We start from the raw sequence: 19,364 nt of genomic DNA on the forward strand, positions 1-19,364 counted from the left end.
CATGCAGTCTCATAAGTACCCAGACGTCATAATATTCCATTGCATGAATTTTTTTTATTATTTTCTTTTTTCTTTTTTTTTTGATTTTTTAAATATCGAGTCCCCGCCCTGAAACAGGGTCTACACTATGCAATGCTACATACATGTCATAGTTTTTTGGGTTTTTGTTTTTTGTTGGTTTTTTTGTTGTTGTTGTTGTTGTTGTTGGGTTTTTTTAACAATTTTTTAATTCCCCATCTCTCACCCATCCATTCCACAAATCTTACATTCATTCGTCAACATCTTTCTGCTGTGGTCTTTATACAGTAACATGGAATACAGGGTTTGAACGTGGAGAAATTTGTCTACATTATAAGATGATATGATCTTTGTTTTTTTCTGTTTTTTATCACCATTTTCATTGTTTTGATTGCTGTTTATGTTTTAATGTTGGTGTATAATACCAGTGATGTCACTTTATATCCTCCATTCCCCAACATGGGTGCAAAGAATTATGTATTCTTGATTCTTGGAAAACTGAATTTCACAGAAAGATACCAGTGTGAAAGGTGGAGGTCAATTTGCATGGTCACATAATGCTGGAGGTGCCAGGTGTGCCAGGCTCAAGGCTTGGCTCATATCAGAGATTGGCATAAGCTTACAGTTGGGCCAACAGCAAAGTGAGAGATGTATGATCAATGGTTTCTCCATTGCAATAGGGATTCATTTACAACTTAGTCTATTATGAAGGACTATGACTCTCATACTAAGAGGCAAGATTACACTTAGTGCTGCAGCTTTTGGGACTAGTTGGTCTTTGGGAACTATCCCAACGCCGACAGTCCTAAAGCCCTCTTGGTCGAGAGAGGGGATGTATGTAACTTGGGCATGGCACTCTTCACCGTAATCAGAATTCTGGCCCAGATAGTGGGGATAACAGTTGCCACCTCTGCTGTTATGATGGTCACAGTTGGACTCCGCTGAGTTTCATACCACTTTGCTGTGCAGCGCCAGCTGTCCACACTGCCACCGTTGCGATTGCCACTGAAACCGACAGGCCTGGGCAGCCGCACAGGGCATGTGGGTCTGGCAGAGCTGCCGGACACCGTGCCAGGGAAACTGGAGCTGAACACGCTAGCCAGTAAAACTGGCAAACTGCTGGTGGTGAGCGACTCTGGGTGTTGGTTGGCTTGGATGGGTTGGGTTGGTTTGTGGTGAGGGATTCCGTGTGTCGGCTGTGTGGGTTGGGTAGTGTTAGTATGGATAGGGTTGTGTTTGGTTGGGTTGGTTTGGAGGCTTGGTTTGGGTTGTTTTGAATTGGGTTGGGTTGGGTTGGAGGATTTGTTTGGGTTGTTTTGGACTGGGTTGGATTGGATTGGAGGCTTGGTTTGGATTGGATTGGGTTGGTCTGTGGTGAGGGATTCTGTATATCATCTGTGTGGGGTGGGTTGTGTTAGTTTGGAATGAGTTGGGTTAGACTGGGTTGGTTTGGAGTTAGTTTTGGTTGGTTTGGATTGGATTGGGTTGGATTAGATTTGGAGACTTCGTTTCTGTTGGTTTGGGTGGGGTTGATTTGATTTGGATTGGGTTGGGTTGTGTTGTGTTTTTTTACAGAATTGACCTTGCAGTAATTGTTTTGTTTTGCTGTTGATTTTTGTTGATTTTGTTGTCGACCACCATGTCTGCTGGACTAAAATTGTGTAGTTTTGTGTTCTGATGCAGTGGTGAGGGACTTTGCATTTCACCTGAATTGGTTGGCTTGGGTTGGGTTGTTGTGGTGTTTTTTCTGCAGAATTGACTTTGCCAGTATATTTTTTTTGTTGCAATAGACTCCTCTTTTCTGTTCTTGTTGTTCACTGTGTCTACTAGACAGCACCAAGATCACCACTTATGGTCCATTGAAGAAGTGGGAAAAATCACAAAGAAAAAGAAAAAATGTTTTGAGTATATGAGAAAAAAGAAAATATATTTTAGTGATGGGGTAGGGTAGGTGCGGAGGTTTATATTACATAAATGCTTGTTGTTGTTTTTAAAAAAAAAAAAAAGTAACTCAGTGAAGACGAAAAGGGAAAAAGAAAACAACAAATGCAACAACATAGAAAGTAAGAGAAAAAATGAGAGGGAAAAACTGAGTAATTAGAAAAAGGAGTAAAAGTCAGTGAGCGACTCCAGACTTGGCTTTCTCATCATAATTAGTGGGAATGATATACTGTCGATGAACGTTGACTACTTAATTTCCCACATCTGCTTGCAGGAGGCCAACAAGCTGAGCACCTGTCCGCGAGTGGTGGACATCACAAAGAGAAAACCAGGTACAGCAATCACACACACATATGCATGCACATGCACACACACAGGCATGCACTGTAAGTCTGTGTATGTATATATGCATACTTGTATTTGCATACACATGCATGCAGAAATGCTTGAACATATACACCCATGCACACACACACACACACACACACACACACATACACACACACACACACTTACTTACAATTGACAAAGCCTCAGCTGTTAGTGAAGTGAAGTCGCATGGTTCAGAGTGTGTCACCTTGTTCACCGGGCATTAGACCAGCTGTCACAGAATTGGCTGGTGCTGGGAATGACATCGTGATGAGACTGTCTGGCATGTATACAAACACATGCATGCACAGACACACACATGCACGCGTAGCAGTTAGCAGTGTTCAGTGATGAGCAGTGTGGTGTTATGAAGAAGGGGGGTTGGCAGTTGTAGGGTAGGCAGACTGATGAGAGCGGGTGCAATAGCTGAATGGTTAAAGCGCTGGACTTTCAATCTGAGGGTCCTGGGTGAGAATCTCGGTGCACCTGGTGGGTAAAGGGTGGAGATTTTTCCGATCTCCCAGGTCAACATATGTGCAGACCTGCTAGTGCCTGAACCCCCTCCGTGTGTATGCGCACGCAGAAGATTAGATACGCACGTTAAAGATCCTGTAATCCATGTCAGCGTTCGGTGGGTTATGGAAACAAGAATATACCCAGCATGCACACCCCCGAAAACGGAGTATGGCTGCCTTCATGGCGGGGTAAATAAAAAAACAAACGGTCATACACGTAAAATGTTACATGTCTGTCTGAGTGTGTATGTGTGTGCATCTGAAATCTGATTGAATGACACAGGAAACGAATGATGAGCGACCAGTGGCAGCCGTCAGTCGGCTCTACCCAGGTAGGCAGCCTGTGGTGCAAATGTCCCCGTGTATGTAAAGCGCTTAGAGCTTGGTCTCTGACCGAGGATAGGTGCTATAGAAGTATCCACATCAATCAATCAAACAGTGACAGTGATGAAGGTGGGTGATAGGGGCTGGTGTGGAGTGGTGGTTCAGTGCTGCTGTTTCTCCTCCTCCTGCATTTGTGAGCTGCATCTACTACATCCACTTGTATATATTGGCTTTTTATGCGCATGACCGTTTTAACACTGTCATATAGGAAGCCATACTACTTTCTTAGGGATGTGCATGCTGGGTATGTTCTCGTTTCCATCACCTTTTGAAATGGTCATAACAGGACCTTTAACATGCATATTTTACCTTCTGCATGCGTATATATATATGAAGGGGATTCAGGCACCGGCAGGTTTAGTTGTATGTTGACCTGGAAGATAGGAAAAATATCCACCCTTAAACCACCAGACACAAACTTAGAACCCTCACATTGAAAGTCCAATGCTTTAACCACTCGGCTGTTGCACCTTTGATAAGAATGGTGACAGTGATAAACGTGGGTGATTGGGACTGGTTTGTGCTGGTGATGATGACAGTGAGGAAAAGGAGGAAGATTAGGTGACAGCTTTTAAGGTATGTGATTGGTACTGCTGTGTGATGGTACAATGCTGGTGATGATGACAGTGAGGAAAAGGAGGAAGATAGGTGACAGTTATAAAGGCGGGTGATTGGTACTTCTGTGTGTGATGGTGATGATGACAGTGAGGAAAAGGAGGAAGATAGGTGACAGTTATAAAGGCGAGTGATTGGTACTTCTGTGTGTGATGGTGATGATGACAGTGAGGAAAAGGAGGAAGATAGGTGACAGTTATAAAGGCGGGTGATTGGTACTTCTGTGTGTGATGGTGATGATGACAGTGAGGAGGGGGAGGGGAGAGGAGGGTGATGAGGAGTGCTGGGTGGCTGTGTGCAGGCAGTGCCCCGGTGACCGACACCAGAAGTCCCACACAGCAGCTTGTGACCAGGACCGCTCAGCTGGCCACACTGGACAGACAGGCCACAGAGGTGAGTTTGTCACTGAGTGTGTGCATTGGGAGGGGATTGGGGGGCCAGTGTGGGGTGGCCAGGGGGCCCCAGCACAGGTCAAAGGATTAAAATATTTTTATTTCTTGTGTATGTGTGTGTATGTTTGGGCATGTTTGTGAGAGTATGCATGTGTGCGGTTGTTTGTTGTTTTTTTTTGTGGGCGTGTGAATGTTTGGATGTGTTTTTATGTGTGTGTGCATTATCTTCTTTATCATCTTGAATATTTTAGTGATATGTGTGTGTGCACAACTGACTGAATGCATTTGTGTGTGTTGATGTATGTGTGTGTGTGTGAGTGTGTGCATACACGTGTCTGTGTGTGTGTGTGTGTGGACCAGCCATGAATATATCCCATCTCACCTCGTGGAACCACACCACCATGCTCAAACCATAACTACAGCCCCGAGCAACTTGTCCTCAAGGGCACCAACCAACAGGTTGTTACATTCCATTCCTTTATTGCACATATCCCAACTGAAACTACCCAGAACACTATCCCAACTATGAGTGGTTCATGGTGTTTGGTCACATGTCCCATAGTATATGATATGTCAGACCTGCTGTATTATCCCTCTTCATGACCATGTTTTTGTTCAGGTTGCTGTTTGTTTTATCCTCTGGTGAAAAGATGAGGGGATGTCAATGTCAAGTTCATGTGCATGAAAATGATTGTCTGTTTTATCCTCTGGTGAAAAGATGAGGCACGGTTGTTCAGTGCTGGCACTTTAGTTGGCCCTGCGAAAGTTCGTGAACCCAGGAAGTAGGGCATGGATATAAATAAACGCGGCTGACAAACAGGCCGCGCCAGCGGCACTCGCTGTACGCTTGTTCGGCGGTAAATCTGCTTTGTTTCTTTCGCGCATCATCTCCTCGGATGGATCGGAAATAACGACTGATGAAGTGGTTTTCTAAAAAGAACACAAAATAAGCTTTCCATTGACTCCAAACACAATGTTTTCTTACATAGCGGTTGTTGCGGCAACGGCTGAAACATAAATGAAGAAAGAGAAGAGAAGGATAAGTAGAAACATGATCGCAAAAATCATTAAGTTTAAATCCCTCTCAAAGAAAACAGGCGTTTAGCACAATAATATCGTAAATACACACAGAACATATAGCATGCCTGCATGCAGATTAGCTTACCTTTTGAGTTGTGCGATTTTTCTTGGCAGCACAACAAACGGTTAAATGAACACACTGTAGCATGGTGAGTGCGAGCAGCAGGGGGATGGAGAGCGGGGTGAGTGTCTGTCGGCTTATGGCACTGCTGTGCCCTTCATTCCACGAGAAAGACGAAGATTTTTAAGGTAGTAAAAAAAGAAAAGAAAAAAAGGAACGATGATGGTGATAAAATAATGAAATTGTGTAAATCAAATCAAACTGCACTCCAATAATACAACCAGGAATAGCAATAATTCAACTTTCTGTAATCGCTGCAGGAAATGTGTGGATGCTGTGAAAAGGTGGGAAAAGTGGGGCGGGGGCTGCGGGGCCGAGTGAAACAAAGAAGGCAGTGTCCCGGTTTGGCGCACGGGGCCAGAAATACCGCGGCGAATGTGCCGGTCAGTGCAGAGTGCGGTGGGAAAGTCTGGCATTAAAAAATTTTTGACCCAAGACGCTAGACGCTGCCCGGCCAACTAAAGAGCTGGATTTTGTGCTCGGCTGAGCAGCCGTGGAGGGGATGTCAGTGTCAAGTTCATGTGCATGAAAATGATTGTACTTGTGCCTACTTTTCTTTTCCATATGTTTTGTGTCAATTGTTTTTTGTTTTTTTATTGGGGCGGGTTGGGGAGGTTCAGGTTTTAATGATGTCATTAATATATTCAGAACTGATATAGCCCTGTATATTATGGTCAGCTGAGCTGTAAGTAACAATGATGTATGATAAATTGAGTTTCAGGGTACTGACCAGTGTGTGTGTGTGTGTGTGGACAGCTTCAGGTGCAGGTGACTACACTGCTGGCTGCCAACAGAACTGGGGGTCAGGTCCGCACAGACTTCTCCACCTTCCCCACACCCCAGTTTGCAAAGGTGAGCTGCCCTTTCCCATCATACTGTTAGTATTAATTGTATTTAAACTAGCTGCCAAGAACAGATCATCATTGTGATTAACACTTTCTCTTGGAGAGGATAGACAGATATCTCATCAGTGGGAGCACTTCTCCATTTAATGGATTTCCATATCGGTTTCTTGTTGTTCTTTTGTTTTTTTTGTTGTTGTTTTTTTTGTTTTGTTTTTTAATGTTTCCTTATTTTTACTTTATCATAGTAATAAGACACACATTTTGGTTAAGTGTCTCATGGACCCCAGCAGCTCATTTTTTCAGCATTACAAAAATCCATCACTCCCACCCATGATATCTCTCACACCCTTTTGACCTGGAGTGGTAACATGGGTGCAAGTCCCTTCGATCAAGATGATAAACCAAGATCCTCATGTTCAGCATCCACTTTGTACAAGCAGAAGAATCCACAGTTACAAAATCATTCCAGACAGAATTATATTACATCCAGATCCTCTTTGATTGGTATACTGATAACAGCAAGCAGACAGGAGAAAATGTCAGGGGAAAATGTGGCAGTAAACCAGTGTGATGCACTCTCCCCTTGCAGGGTGAGCAGCCAGTTTCACACTGAGAATTTTTGTTATGTTGGGGAAAAAAAAAAGTACTACAATATATGGCACAGCACAGTAAGAGAATCCATCAGTGAAGACTGACAAAAAGTTAAAAATTAAAAAAAAATTAAAAAAAGATGAAGATAATGAAATATTGTCAGGATATTTCTCAATGGAATGCTTCATTGCATCTGGGCAAAGAAAAAGAAAAAGAAAAAAGAAATTGCAGAATGACAGAACCAAGAAATGACGAGTTGCTGAAACATGAAATTATGAATACATAAACACGAATCACTTATTCTCTACAAAAGGCTTATGATCACTGAACCAGCCAGTTCCGTTCTGATTTCAGATGCTGTACGAGAAGAACGGGGAGAGTTTAAAGGTGGGCCGCGTCCGTGTGCCGTGTGCGGGTGGGAAAGGGGAGACCATCCCCATTAACATCCAGCCTGACCAGCTTCACACCATACACGCTCGCTTCTTCAGCTAAAGGATGGGTCTTTGGTCCAATACATGTGGTGATGGGAGGGCAGGGTCAGGGGTTGTTTGCATATTATTTACATGATTACATTAATGATCTCTGGTTCAGGTCAGTTATACTTTTTTTAATTTGTTAGTGGGGTAAAGTGCAATGATCTTTAAGATGTTCACTTTTGTTCAACTTTTGAATATGAAAAAAGGAGATTCTTGCAATGAACATTGCTTGCGCTGAGCCACACATTTCAGCTTGCTAGTCAGTTAATTTTGTAGTGCTTATGTTTTAAAGATGAATTACTAGTAAAGATTATGGCGCGAGTTAGTGTTGGTACTGGCAAATACTGGTCAGTTTCTAAATTTAATTTGTACAGTGGTTAAAGGGATACTCTCTTCCTCTGTGCATTTTGTGAGGGTTTATGAGGTGAGAGACAGAGAGAGATTGTGTGCGAGCAAAAGAGCAAGAGCGTGAGAAAGGGATCTTGCCTATAAATAGAAATAGAAAATAGTGCTGTAGATCATCAATTCTTTGTCATCAGTACACAGATAATTGCTTTTGCTTTCTTTTGTAGGTTTGCTTTTAGTGCTTGCTTTTTGCATTTCAGGAGAAAATTTTACCATTTATAAATCATGGTAAGAAAAAAGATTTATGCCACAGATTGTGATACTGATAGTTCTTCCATAAAATGAAATCCATTTACATTTTTTATCTTTGTTAATCAAGGTAAATTTCATGCTACATTATGAATTGGAATGATGGGCTTCATTGTGGAATAGGTGTGCTATCATTCAAGAGATTTGTCATAGAAGACCACGTTTGAAGCTAGAGGCCGACACCATTTATGAATTTTTATAGATAAATATTTGTCACAACTGTCCCACCACATACATACATGCATGCACACTCACACACAAATGCACTCCTGTTCCCTTCTCATTTATGTATGAAAATTAGTGCATGTTTAAAAAAAAAAATTATATTCTGGCAGTATCAATGGACACGAAGTGGAGTTCTGTTTGATTTTTGTTGTGATTTTTTTTAAACAGTTTTTATGACTGATTTTTTTTCTGTTGTGGGTGCTGTGAATGATATGCTCATAGGTGGTTGTTTCATGCTTCCTTTGTGATTTTGCTCTTGGTTTTGAGTTGCACAAAATCATGGTTGTGTGTTGCTATTGCATTTCTGACTTTTAATGTGTTTTTAGATAATTTGGGGGTCAGCATTTGTTGTGTTGCTATTGCATTTATGATTTTAAAAATATTTTGAAGGACTATTGAGGTCAATATTTTCTCCCTTAAGTTTCAGGACATAGTGTTGTGATCATCACCAGAATTGTTTGTCCTTTGATTATGCTAACAGCCGGCAAAGGACAACAATACATGTGCGAAAGAAGTTGAAAAAGTTTGAGAAAGGAGCAAGGTCATCATCTTCCACCTGTTGCCAGTGTCCATGGTAATGCAGTGGACTGTTCACATGAAGGGCAGTTTCAACAGAATTCAAGAATGTTGTCAATTTGAGAATCTGTATGGTCCTGGGTGTCTGGATTTTCTTGATAATGGGTGCCTGGAGGAGTTGAGGGGGAAGGTGTCATTTTTTTGGGGGTGCTTTTTTTCCTCATATGGATTTGCCAATCCTTGCCCTGTAGAACCTTGCCAGGGACAGATGTGTAAACCCCAGGCCCCCTCTGTTTGGGATGTTAATTGTTTGATGGTTAGGGTGGTCTGTGGATACATTTTACTCAACTGAAACACCTGCACTATTGTTAAAACCTTTAAGAGAAGAAAAAAAACCCAATAATTTTGAAGATACCTCATGTCTGGACCTTTTCTCTTTTTTTGTGATGTGTATGTTTGTTTTTTGGGCTTTTTTTCTTCTTTTTTTAAAGCTGGTAGAATGTTTTGCTTCCAAGCATGATCCAACGTTCCAGGTTCAGATCTGATTGGTCCCTTCTTTTTTTTTTTCGTAAATGTAGTTCACTTTGCTTTCTGTAACAGAGCGCGGTGTTCTGACTTCCCATTGGTTTGTCCCTTCACAATAGGATGATCTTTTAAACATTTATTTTTGCTTTCAAGGTGATTAAGACATGTTTCATACACGCTTTTCAACACAATAGGGTGGTGGCTAATAAAAAACAACTTTTTTCAGTTGGTGGCTGTGTGGTGGGGAGTGTAGGGGGTAGGAAAAGGTGGTTTACTTTTGATCCTTTGAAAACATATATGGTGAATTGACATTTGGCCTGTTCTTTAGATCATGTTGGCCATATGCACACTGTGAGCATCATTATGACAGTTTCGTCAGTGATAACTTGGTACTACAGTCATCTTCTTCTTTGTTGTTTTCTAAGGCAAACTCAGAGACATGCTTTGGAAGGCTGCTGTAGCTGGTTTTTCTTGAATGGTAGTAGCATAAAAATCCTGTTGGCCAGCACAGCACTGGTGAGAGAGAGTCTGATGGTAAAAGAGGAACCATTCAGTTTGTTCTCTGATGGAGGAGAATGTCAGAGGTCACATTTTTCCTGTTCCATCACAGTGTCACTCCCCCCCCACCCCCCTCAGTCTGCCCCCTGACATGTCCATCCAACTTTTCCAAGGTAAGGCACAGCTTTGCTTGGGGTGATTTCTTGCCATCTACTTCCCCAGTTTTATGCTGTACTTGTCTGGCTTACTTGTGGCAGGTATTGACTGCAGAACAGGGCAGAATACAGAATACTTTATCATCTCCAGTAAGAAAATGTCAAGGCATCTGCCACAAAATGGCACCAGTTGTTTATCAACAAAAAAAACCTGAAATGATGAAGTGCTCTAAAGATCACATGCTCTCCTTGCAGAATCGATCATCTTGCCATCACATCTCAAATATATAAGGAGATCCACAAATCTGTTTCTACTCATTGTTGTCCCAGCCATATCAAGACCATACAGGGTGTTCTGTATGTCATGGACATGAAAGTCTGTTTCAACAAAGATAAAGCCACTCAGTAATGAAATCCTCGATCTTGGTCTCATCAGTCTTGCCAGTCTCTGTTCAATCCTTTGCTCTCCATTGTTATGTATTATTTTTATGGTTGTTTTTGAGGTTCTGTTTTTATAGCTGTTGTGGAGCTAATGTGTTATATTTTAGTGTTATTTTGATAATCATATTTTAGATGATCAGTTGTGTAGAACTCTGGGTAGCATGATATATTGGATTATTTATGTACTATTTTAATTACACATACTTAATCATGACCCACTAGTGCAGACTCCTGCAGGGGTCTGATTCCTGTTTTTTGTGCTTAAACACATTGGTAAACAATAGCACTCAACCATAACTTCACCACTTTTTTCATTTCTGTAACTGAGATGATAACATGATACAGATTTTGGGGACATCTTTTTTTTTTCAATGTCATGGTGAACAAAATGACAATTCCAATACTTAGCCAGTCTGTTGACTTTTCTGAGCATTTATGATTAAAAAGTATTGAATATACAATAAGAAGGGACTATACAAACTTGTGATTAAAAAATATTGAATCTGCAATGAGAATGGGCCATACAAACAGCATATTTACACATCACATGACATAGATGCCTTGTAGACTGTCTTCACTTTGTTAAAAGAAGTTTACAGTAACATGTTAATAATTCTGCACTGTTTATTTTCATCATTATTTTATTGGTGAGTTGTTAATTGTTTACAACAGGCATGTGGAGAGCACTGAAGTGGACATGTATGAACATGTGTTGCTTGTGTTATAAAAAGATGCTGCACTTTTACAGCGGTGACTTCATATGCTCGTTGTTTGTTTCCTGTTATCTTCTGTGACTACACTCTCAACCATTATGCATCCTGCTGTTTTTCTTGTATAACTCGTGTGAAAAATACAATACACTTTGGAAAACGAAAAGTATGTGTGTTGACTTGCTTTTCACTGTACTTTGTTTGATTTTAAACAAGGTTGCTTGAATGCTTACAAGTAAACAACAAGCTTTTTTTTTTAATAACACTTAAAAGAAAATTAAAATCACATTGAAATGGCTTCAGTAAACGAAGTCCTTTGCTGACTGCACGGCCCATGAACAGACACATCACAAATGACTTTGAACACAGTTTTTATGATCTCTTCTTCTCCACAGAGTTTTATTGTGATCTCCACTGCTAAAATGGAAACAGGGGAATATAATTCAGCTACAACAATGCAATAAAATCAGAATACAAAAAGAAAATAAGAATCAAACATTCATGTTCCCCCAAATCCTTTCTGTAAAACAGGCTGAATGAACCACCAGCAGTTTCAATCAATGTTGTATCCTCAGCCTAGTGTTGCTGTTAGCTAGTTCACGCCTTACTAATTCTTTTCAGACTTTTGTATGATCATAGAGTTCAAAATAATGTATACCCATCTGGGCGCTCCCATTCAGTTCAAGACTTCCTTAGCAATGGTCCATTTAATAGTTTTATGGCCACTGGAGCAGTGAATTCATGTTTACTGTGACTTGGGCCCAGCTGTGTGTCCTTCCCCCTATTTAACCCTCCCCAACTGAAGCCAGGTTCCTATTCACACTTGGGTGAAATGAGAAAAATCATAATAAAGTGCCTTTCCCAATATGACATAACACAATGCTGAAAAGGGGATTCGAGCCCTGATAACTGGTGAACACTGATTCAGAAGTCCAATGCCTAACTGATTTTCCCACAGTGTCTCCTTTGCAAGGTATAATCGTAAAATATTTTCCAATAAAAAGCAAAATAAAAAGGAACTATTTCAACTAAACCCAAGTAAGCTGGGTTTTCCTGAGGTTTCTTTTGTTGGTGGTTTTGTTTTTTGAAAGATCACAACTCCCAACACCATGGCTGGACCTAAAATTCTATGTCTGGGTCATACTGATTTTCATCACCAAGCTTGAATTTGATTTTGCACTTGAATTTGCTCTTCTTGGGGAAAAAAGTTTCAAAAGTTAGTTTTAAATGAACATTTGTTTTTCATGCCACAGGTCAAAAAAAGACTCGCTGCTTTAAAATATGGTTTAAATGCACTCTTGTTTTTCATGCCACATGTCAAAATAAAACACACTGCTTTGGATATTACTATACATGCACTCGCATGCACACACAAACACACACATTCAAACACAAACTCGCACACTCCTCAAGCTTGTATCAACCCACAAATCATACATACACATCTACATGCAGCAATTATCTGCCACAAACGTTATGACTTGAGCTTAGCCTTGTCCTTCAACACCTTCACATTGGGCAGTTTGCTCAGCTTTTTGTTGAACTTGGCCACCACTCGGTCTTCTGGCTTACTGTTTTCGTAGGACGCATACTCTGCTAGGACCTGTTGAAGAAATGTATGATTATCAAAAATGCTTGCAGTTGCACAATATTGCACTAATAAAATTTAGAAAGTAATATCCTTCCTTTCAGTGTCTCATATCTTGTTTTCACACACACACACACACACACTACCACTAACACTGAAACACACACACACAGAGGAAAACTATACAGTCTTGCAAACAAGCATGAATTCGTACTGTGTTTGTTGATATTTACCTGTTCACCCTTTCTTATTGTTTCTGTCAACAGGCCACAAGCTTCTAATTCTCCTGGATACAGAAGTATAAAAGATATTTTGAAGATTTAAAAACAAATAAAAAAACATGCACAAAAAAACAAAAAAAATCCCAACCAAGAAACATACCAAATCAAAGCAAAGATGGCTGCCATGACAAAAGTCTGTCACAGTATCCACCATTGCAAAGTTAGATCAACAGCAGAACTTGTGTTCTCTTCTCTAACTAGGCAAAACCTCCCACCAAACCCCATCAACCATCCTCTGGTGAAGACAAAGAGTTTCACTGTATACAGGAAGGACAACCACCCTGCTTTGGGCTCACCTTTTTCTGCAGTCTCTTCACCGACATTTCCCCTTTGGCCCGCAGCACAGCAGTGATAATCTGGCCCCAGTTAAACTTGCCCTTCTTCTCCAATGTCTGTGTGCTGTCCTGAGAATCGTCACCATCACCATTCTCTTCAGCCTCTTCTGTCTCCATGGCTGTACCATTCTCTCCTGCAGGCAGACATTGCATTGTGCAGATCAGTCTTCACTCCAGTGTGAAGTTCCTGGTTTTAACTTCAGCAGAATAAGTCTGGCAAACTTATCTGTCATTCAGTGTGTTATGAATAACAGATAGGTTTCCCTGTTCTCCATTTCTCATGACTGGTGCTAATCTATTTCTTTCTTCAATTACAAAATGAATGATGTGCCTATATGTGTGTGCGTGTGCATGCACCTCTATGTGCCATGTCTGTGTGTGGTGTTGGTTTTCTTGAGATCTCTCCATGGACGTGTAACCGCTTTGGTAATGCTGATCTGCCAGATATCCCATTTTTTTCAGGGTGGCTGGGGTTGGGACAGGGGTACAGGGGGCTTTGGGGTGGAGGGTGGGGGGGTCATGTAACTGGAGGCAATGTAAAGCATCACATGCAAAAGAAACAAAAATAAAATGTTATTTGTTTTGTATTTCAATTATGACCAACTCCTGCAAAACATTAAATTTTATCCTAGCAAACACACATGAACATTACACAACATGAAGGTATTTAATGATATCAATAAATAACAAAAATAAAAATACTGAATAATAACAATAGAAATCTTAACTGAGACCCACAGTCAAATGTCATCCACTCCATCAATACTTGTTTGGGAGTGTTGCTCTATTTTCCAAATACTGCAGTGACACACATATATACAGATAGACACAGAGAGAGATATCTCATGATGCATGGATGAAACCATGACATATTATAAAAGGAAGGACAAGGTACAGTTTTGCCGTATCATACAAAACCTTAAATGAACCTCCATGGCAGATCTATCATCATCCCCACCGTCATACATAATCAAATACACAAAACAAAATGTTCCAGTTTCTGAGAAAAACAAAACAAAACAAAAATGCCCCCAAAACAGATAAACAAAAGAAAATATACATAAAGAAAAATAACAAAATCCATAAAAAATCTGCATACCCTTCCTCTTTTTCTTCTTCGGCTGGGTCGCTACTTCGCACACATCGTGCTCCTCTTCTCCCTCTTCTTCATCCTCTTCTCTCTTCCGTCGCTTTCCCTTTCTCTTGCCACCTTCCTCCTCAGTCACGGCATCTGCTGCCTGTTTGTCTTTCTTCTCCGCCTTGTGCATCTTCTTCTTCCTGTTCTCCTTGCGCTCCCTTTTGCTCATCTTTTTCTCCTGCTCTGTGTCATCAAGGTCTGCAGTCTCTGCTGTGGGGGCTGGCTTGGATGCTTCTGCAGGAGTCTGGAGTTGTGATTCTCCATTGCCGGGTGTGTGGGTGGTGTTGCTGCCGTTCTGGTTGTCAGAGGACAAAAAAAAAAAAAGGGGGATTATCAATTTACTAAACACACACATCTAAACACCCACAACCATCACACCTACACCCACACTCCTTTGCCGACATATGATGTACTTATACACAAATTACTTTTTCGTCACAGAAGCATTCTGCATTATCTGTTTTACTGTGATTCACAAATGTTTAAAATACCAGTTTAACTACGGCAATAATCCTATTGGTTAGGTAGAATCATAAGAATGTCTTTCAGCACTGCAGGTTCAGTACTGCACAGTGCTACAAGAATGTTAGTGTACACAACCATGCATGTATGTGTGTGTGAGAGAGTCTGTGTGTGTGTGTGTGTGCTACCAGAATGTTAGTGTGTACACAACCATGAGTGTATATGTGTGTGTGTGTGAGAGTGTGTGCGTGAGAGAGAGAGAGAGAGAGAGTGTGTGTGTGTGTGTGTGTGTGTGTGACCGTGTATGGGTGTAAGTGTGTGTGTACCAGTGTATGGGTATGTCAGAGTTTATGTGCATATGTAAGTGTGTGTGTATGTGTGGTTCAAAACTGTACAAAAACAACAACAACAAAAAGACAGACCTGATGACCTGAAAGGCAGACCAAAGAATCTTACCTGTTGCTGTGCTTCTGCCATGAGCAGGTCCCACACCTGGTCCATCAGGCCTTTGTTCAGCACACGCAGACTGCACTTCAGGAAATTCTGTCACCCCACAAACGGTCACCATCACCATGAGTGTCGCCCCTCATTTTTGTTTACACCAGCTTAACAAAATCATTTGGTGTATGGCATGAATCATCCAAACAACAGACACTTGTTTTGACTCAACTTCTTCATTACCATGTTTGATAATAATTCAGTATCATAAAGCTTGGTCAGTTATAGTTGTTTTATTTTGTTGTTTCAGTCAGGCCAGTCTGGGTCTGTAGTATGCATGGCCATTTCAAAACTTCACATTCATTTGCACAGCTTTTGCCAACGACACTAGAAAAACCTCATGAAATGATAATGCCTGTAAATCAGTCCATCAAAATTTGTTCTTGAAGTTTTTCTTTTTGTTACTCATAAAGCTTCTGCAGAAGTGCCATCTTTCCTCAGACAACGAATAAAGAGGAAAATTTACACACTGTTCCACACAACCAACAATTTGTTGAAAATGAGTACAGCATTTTTCATTACACTGTATTTGGAGATGTGGTAGCACAAAAATGGAAAAACAAACAAACAAACAAACAAAAAAAATGTAGGTACTTACTTCGAACTTGGCCTTTTTTCGTGGAACATTTGGAAAATCTTCAAGTCGATGTAACAAGTTTTTCAATTGTGGGTTGGCTGGAGCCTTCTGAATTGCAGCCTGCACTTTCTGAAACCAAACAATACCAATCCTGGCAAATAATGAAAGATGACAATAAATCATACAGGTACTAAAAGGTCATATAACAGTAATACATAACATCTACTCAAGAAATAATGTTTTTTGAAGACAGTAGATTATGAAAACTTTGCCACATGAATTATGATATTTACACCATAAAGTGACAATGCAATCAAATAAGAATTGATATTCAATCAATGTAAACAAACTCATCTCAACACAGTGTTAACTGCAACACCACCACTATATATTTCAGCTTGTACCCATTAATATCACTATCAGCTCTGCTGAACATGATAACTAAAATTCTACTTGCTATTATCATGATTCAACTTTTTTTTCCCCTGCTTTCTTTCTTTGTCTCATGTCTGTCTTTTTTTTTTTTTTTTTTTTTTTTTGTCTACGCTATACTTACACTAGTTACAGCAAAAGCCATAGACAACCCACCTGGATCCATTGCTCCTGTTTGACTTCTCCCTTGTTTGGTTTGGCCACAAAGTTTTTCCCTGAATATTTCTCTTCTTCACTGACGCACTTGATGTGAGTCTGGTAGCTGTCTCCCCTATCACACATCAATCAAAGCAAGAAACTTTACCATAAGAATAAAATTGATGCTCAATACTACCAATGCAAGTAGTATAACACAGACCAAAACATTAATCAGCACTCTCAAAAATGAAATCAAAAGTATTGTGCATAAGTTACAGAACAGAACAAATGTCCATGAACATTGTAAAGTGCCTGTAGCAATAGCATCTGCTTTACAATGCCTGCATAAATGATCTGCTATGTAATAAACTGATTCTACTTCATATTTGTAATTTAACCAGTCATATTTCTTATGTAATACAAAGTTTATTATGAACTGATTCTACTTCCTAAGTCAAATTTCTTAAATTAATTTCATGATTCATACTTTCCTAAAATTCCTGCAGTATCAATACCATCTGCTTTATATTGCCAGCTTAAATGATCTGCTATGATTCTACTTCATATTTTAACAAGTCATATTTCTTAGCCCCTAAACAAAGTGGTTAGCATCTCACAACTTGGAGGTGGTGGGGGTGGGGTGGGGGGTGCGGGGGGCGGGGGGGGGTGAGGGGTGAGTTCCATCTGTTGTGGGTTTTTTTGGGGGGTCTTTTTCAGCCCATGGCCTACTCCTAGTCCTGTCTAGACATAAATGTATGTACTAAAAACCTGAATGGGAAGACCAGTACAGACTACAGCAGTGGATTATCTATTTAATAAATTCAGTTTCAAGGATGTGTTTTGGGAAATCCTGCTTCAATTTCCTGACAAACACACGCAGATGCCAGGCTATTTTGAAATGAAGTTTGACTAAGTTGTCACACAGTCCAAAGCTTAACCCAACAAGAGCTGATGGGCTCCAAAGCCAGTGCATGACCCTCAGTCTAGGTAACAGATTGAAAGTAGAAAAGAGTATGCCCAGTCCTCTAGTCTGTTTAACTTGCTTGGATACACATTTCCAATCTTAATCAACTTATCAAGTAATGTCTTGTTCTGGTAATGTCTGTGTTGTGTTAAATAAGTCCCCTCTTCTAAGTGTTACGGGATAGTTATCCCCAGCAGCTATATAATATTGGACTTTACATGGAGCAAGCAGACTTTGGTATAGGAGTGGGCAATATAAATTAAAACCTGTGTTTCTTTTATTGTTTCATATCGTCTCAATGGTAAGCAATAGCATTCAGTGAGAGGGGGTGAAAGAAAGTTGGAGAGAATGAGATAGAACGGCAACAGTAGTTTGTGATTCAGTAGAACTAGAAACGGTCACAGGGTATCTCAACATTAAATTCAAATGATTACAAGTTCAAAACAGGATTTGAATCAATCAAAATTTTTAAGACTAACCAAAATTCCTTTCCACAGTCAATGCAAGAGAGGAATTCACATCTACGGCATTTTGTTGTGTAGTGTTTCTCCACTTGATTCTTTTTCAGAGTCTCATTACAAGCGCCGCATGTAAAAAAGACCATTTTTAAGGAGGAAGATCAAGGCAGACGTTTTTGAAACAGACAACAGCACACGTGTTGAAGCGCCGGATGTTGGGAGTAGTGGAAAATCGCATGCGCGTTGTGTTGAAAGAGTGATCTGCTCCTGGTTCGTTTGGAGTCTTTTTCTGAATGTGCCAGAAGTTGAATCCGCAGAACGTTCCCGGGAGCTGACCTTGGCAGTAATGATAATAATGACAATAATCCAGTTTATATAATGTATTCCGTGGAAACAAGCTCATTTGCGCTGTAAAATGTCAAAATGCTAAAACATGCATTTAAGCACTAAAATGAAAATTATGACGCTTTCATAACCGACCCTGCACAAACACACAACCACTGCAACATTAAAGGCGGACGGTACCAAAGATTTCCGTATACAACATAACACTCATACATTTCATACATCACAACACCTAAATAATGCACATTCGATAAGTATGTATATCACAATAGTTAACACTAACACCACAACTGATACCTGAAACGATATCACAATACTCAGTCAGTTAAAAAAAAAAAAAAAAAAGTACTTAGAACCGGTCACATATAATGCCAATGAATAGACATCTAAAATCACAACACTTAAAATCAATCTCCTCCCTCCCCAAACACCATCTCAACAGCAAGCATAAGATATTGAAAAATGATAAAAATACTTCTTTTTTTAAATCATAATATTAAAAACAAAACTATCAATCAAAACACTTTAAAAAGAAATCACAATATTAAAAACCAGTCACATATATCACTGAGCCCAGACAATGCAAGAACAGTATCCCAAATGACAATACTTCACACACAAAAAAAAGAAAGAAAGAAAGAAAGATAAGAGGAAAATGAATACGTAAAAGTACGTCCCCTCTCAGTCGATCCTTTCAGTTTCTCCCTACACACAATTAACCCCATCAACGAACATACCCAAAGAAACAAATATAATCATTGCACGGCAATCATGAAGAGAGGTAAAGCGTCTTCAGATTATTTTTCGAATTTAAGGAACACGACAGAGGTAGGGAGTTCCAGATAGTGGGCTGAAGGCAGTTTTTTTGTTTTTTTGTTTTGTTGGGTTTTTTGTTGTTGTTGTTTTGTTTTTGTTTTGTTTTTTTTTTTGGGGGGGTTGTTGTTGTTGATTACCAAAGGTTTCAACCAAAGAACTGTCAGCAGAGAGGAGTCAATTGAGCGTATATTGTCCTAGAAGGATGTTTATAGACTGAGAAAATCTGACACATAGGTCGATGGTGGAACTTGATACTGTAAT

At 40.1% G+C, this 19,364-nt stretch overlaps 2 protein-coding genes across 3 annotated transcripts in view; one reads left to right on the forward strand and one right to left on the reverse strand.

The window, feature by feature from the left end:
- LOC143293703 (dynactin subunit 1-like) overlaps window positions 1-11,237 on the forward strand; it is a 47,742-nt gene extending 36,505 nt beyond the window's left edge. For both annotated transcript variants that reach the window (XM_076604883.1, XM_076604884.1), the window contains 5 exons: window positions 988-1,143; window positions 2,234-2,291; window positions 4,144-4,235; window positions 6,192-6,287; window positions 7,226-11,237. In XM_076604883.1, coding sequence (XP_076460998.1) covers window positions 988-1,143; window positions 2,234-2,291; window positions 4,144-4,235; window positions 6,192-6,287; window positions 7,226-7,363 — 540 coding nt within the window. In that variant the 3' untranslated portion in view covers window positions 7,364-11,237. The remainder of the gene's footprint in view (window positions 1-987; window positions 1,144-2,233; window positions 2,292-4,143; window positions 4,236-6,191; window positions 6,288-7,225) is intronic.
- A 138-nt stretch (window positions 11,238-11,375) lies between these two features.
- On the reverse strand, window positions 11,376-18,157 carry LOC143294311 (cell growth-regulating nucleolar protein-like). Its single transcript, XM_076605755.1, has 7 exons — window positions 17,964-18,157; window positions 16,539-16,653; window positions 15,972-16,079; window positions 15,332-15,418; window positions 14,375-14,708; window positions 13,237-13,409; window positions 11,376-12,674 (listed from the first exon to the last, which is right to left on the reverse strand). The coding sequence occupies exons 1-7, from the start codon at window positions 18,086-18,088 to the stop codon at window positions 12,546-12,548; spliced, it is 1,071 nt and encodes a 356-aa protein (XP_076461870.1). The 5' UTR covers window positions 18,089-18,157; the 3' UTR covers window positions 11,376-12,545.
- Window positions 18,158-19,364: the final 1,207 nt, after the last annotated feature.

Source organism: Babylonia areolata, chromosome 19 (assembly GCF_041734735.1).
Source record: "Babylonia areolata isolate BAREFJ2019XMU chromosome 19, ASM4173473v1, whole genome shotgun sequence".
Classification (NCBI taxonomy): Eukaryota; Metazoa; Mollusca; class Gastropoda; order Neogastropoda; family Buccinidae; genus Babylonia; species Babylonia areolata.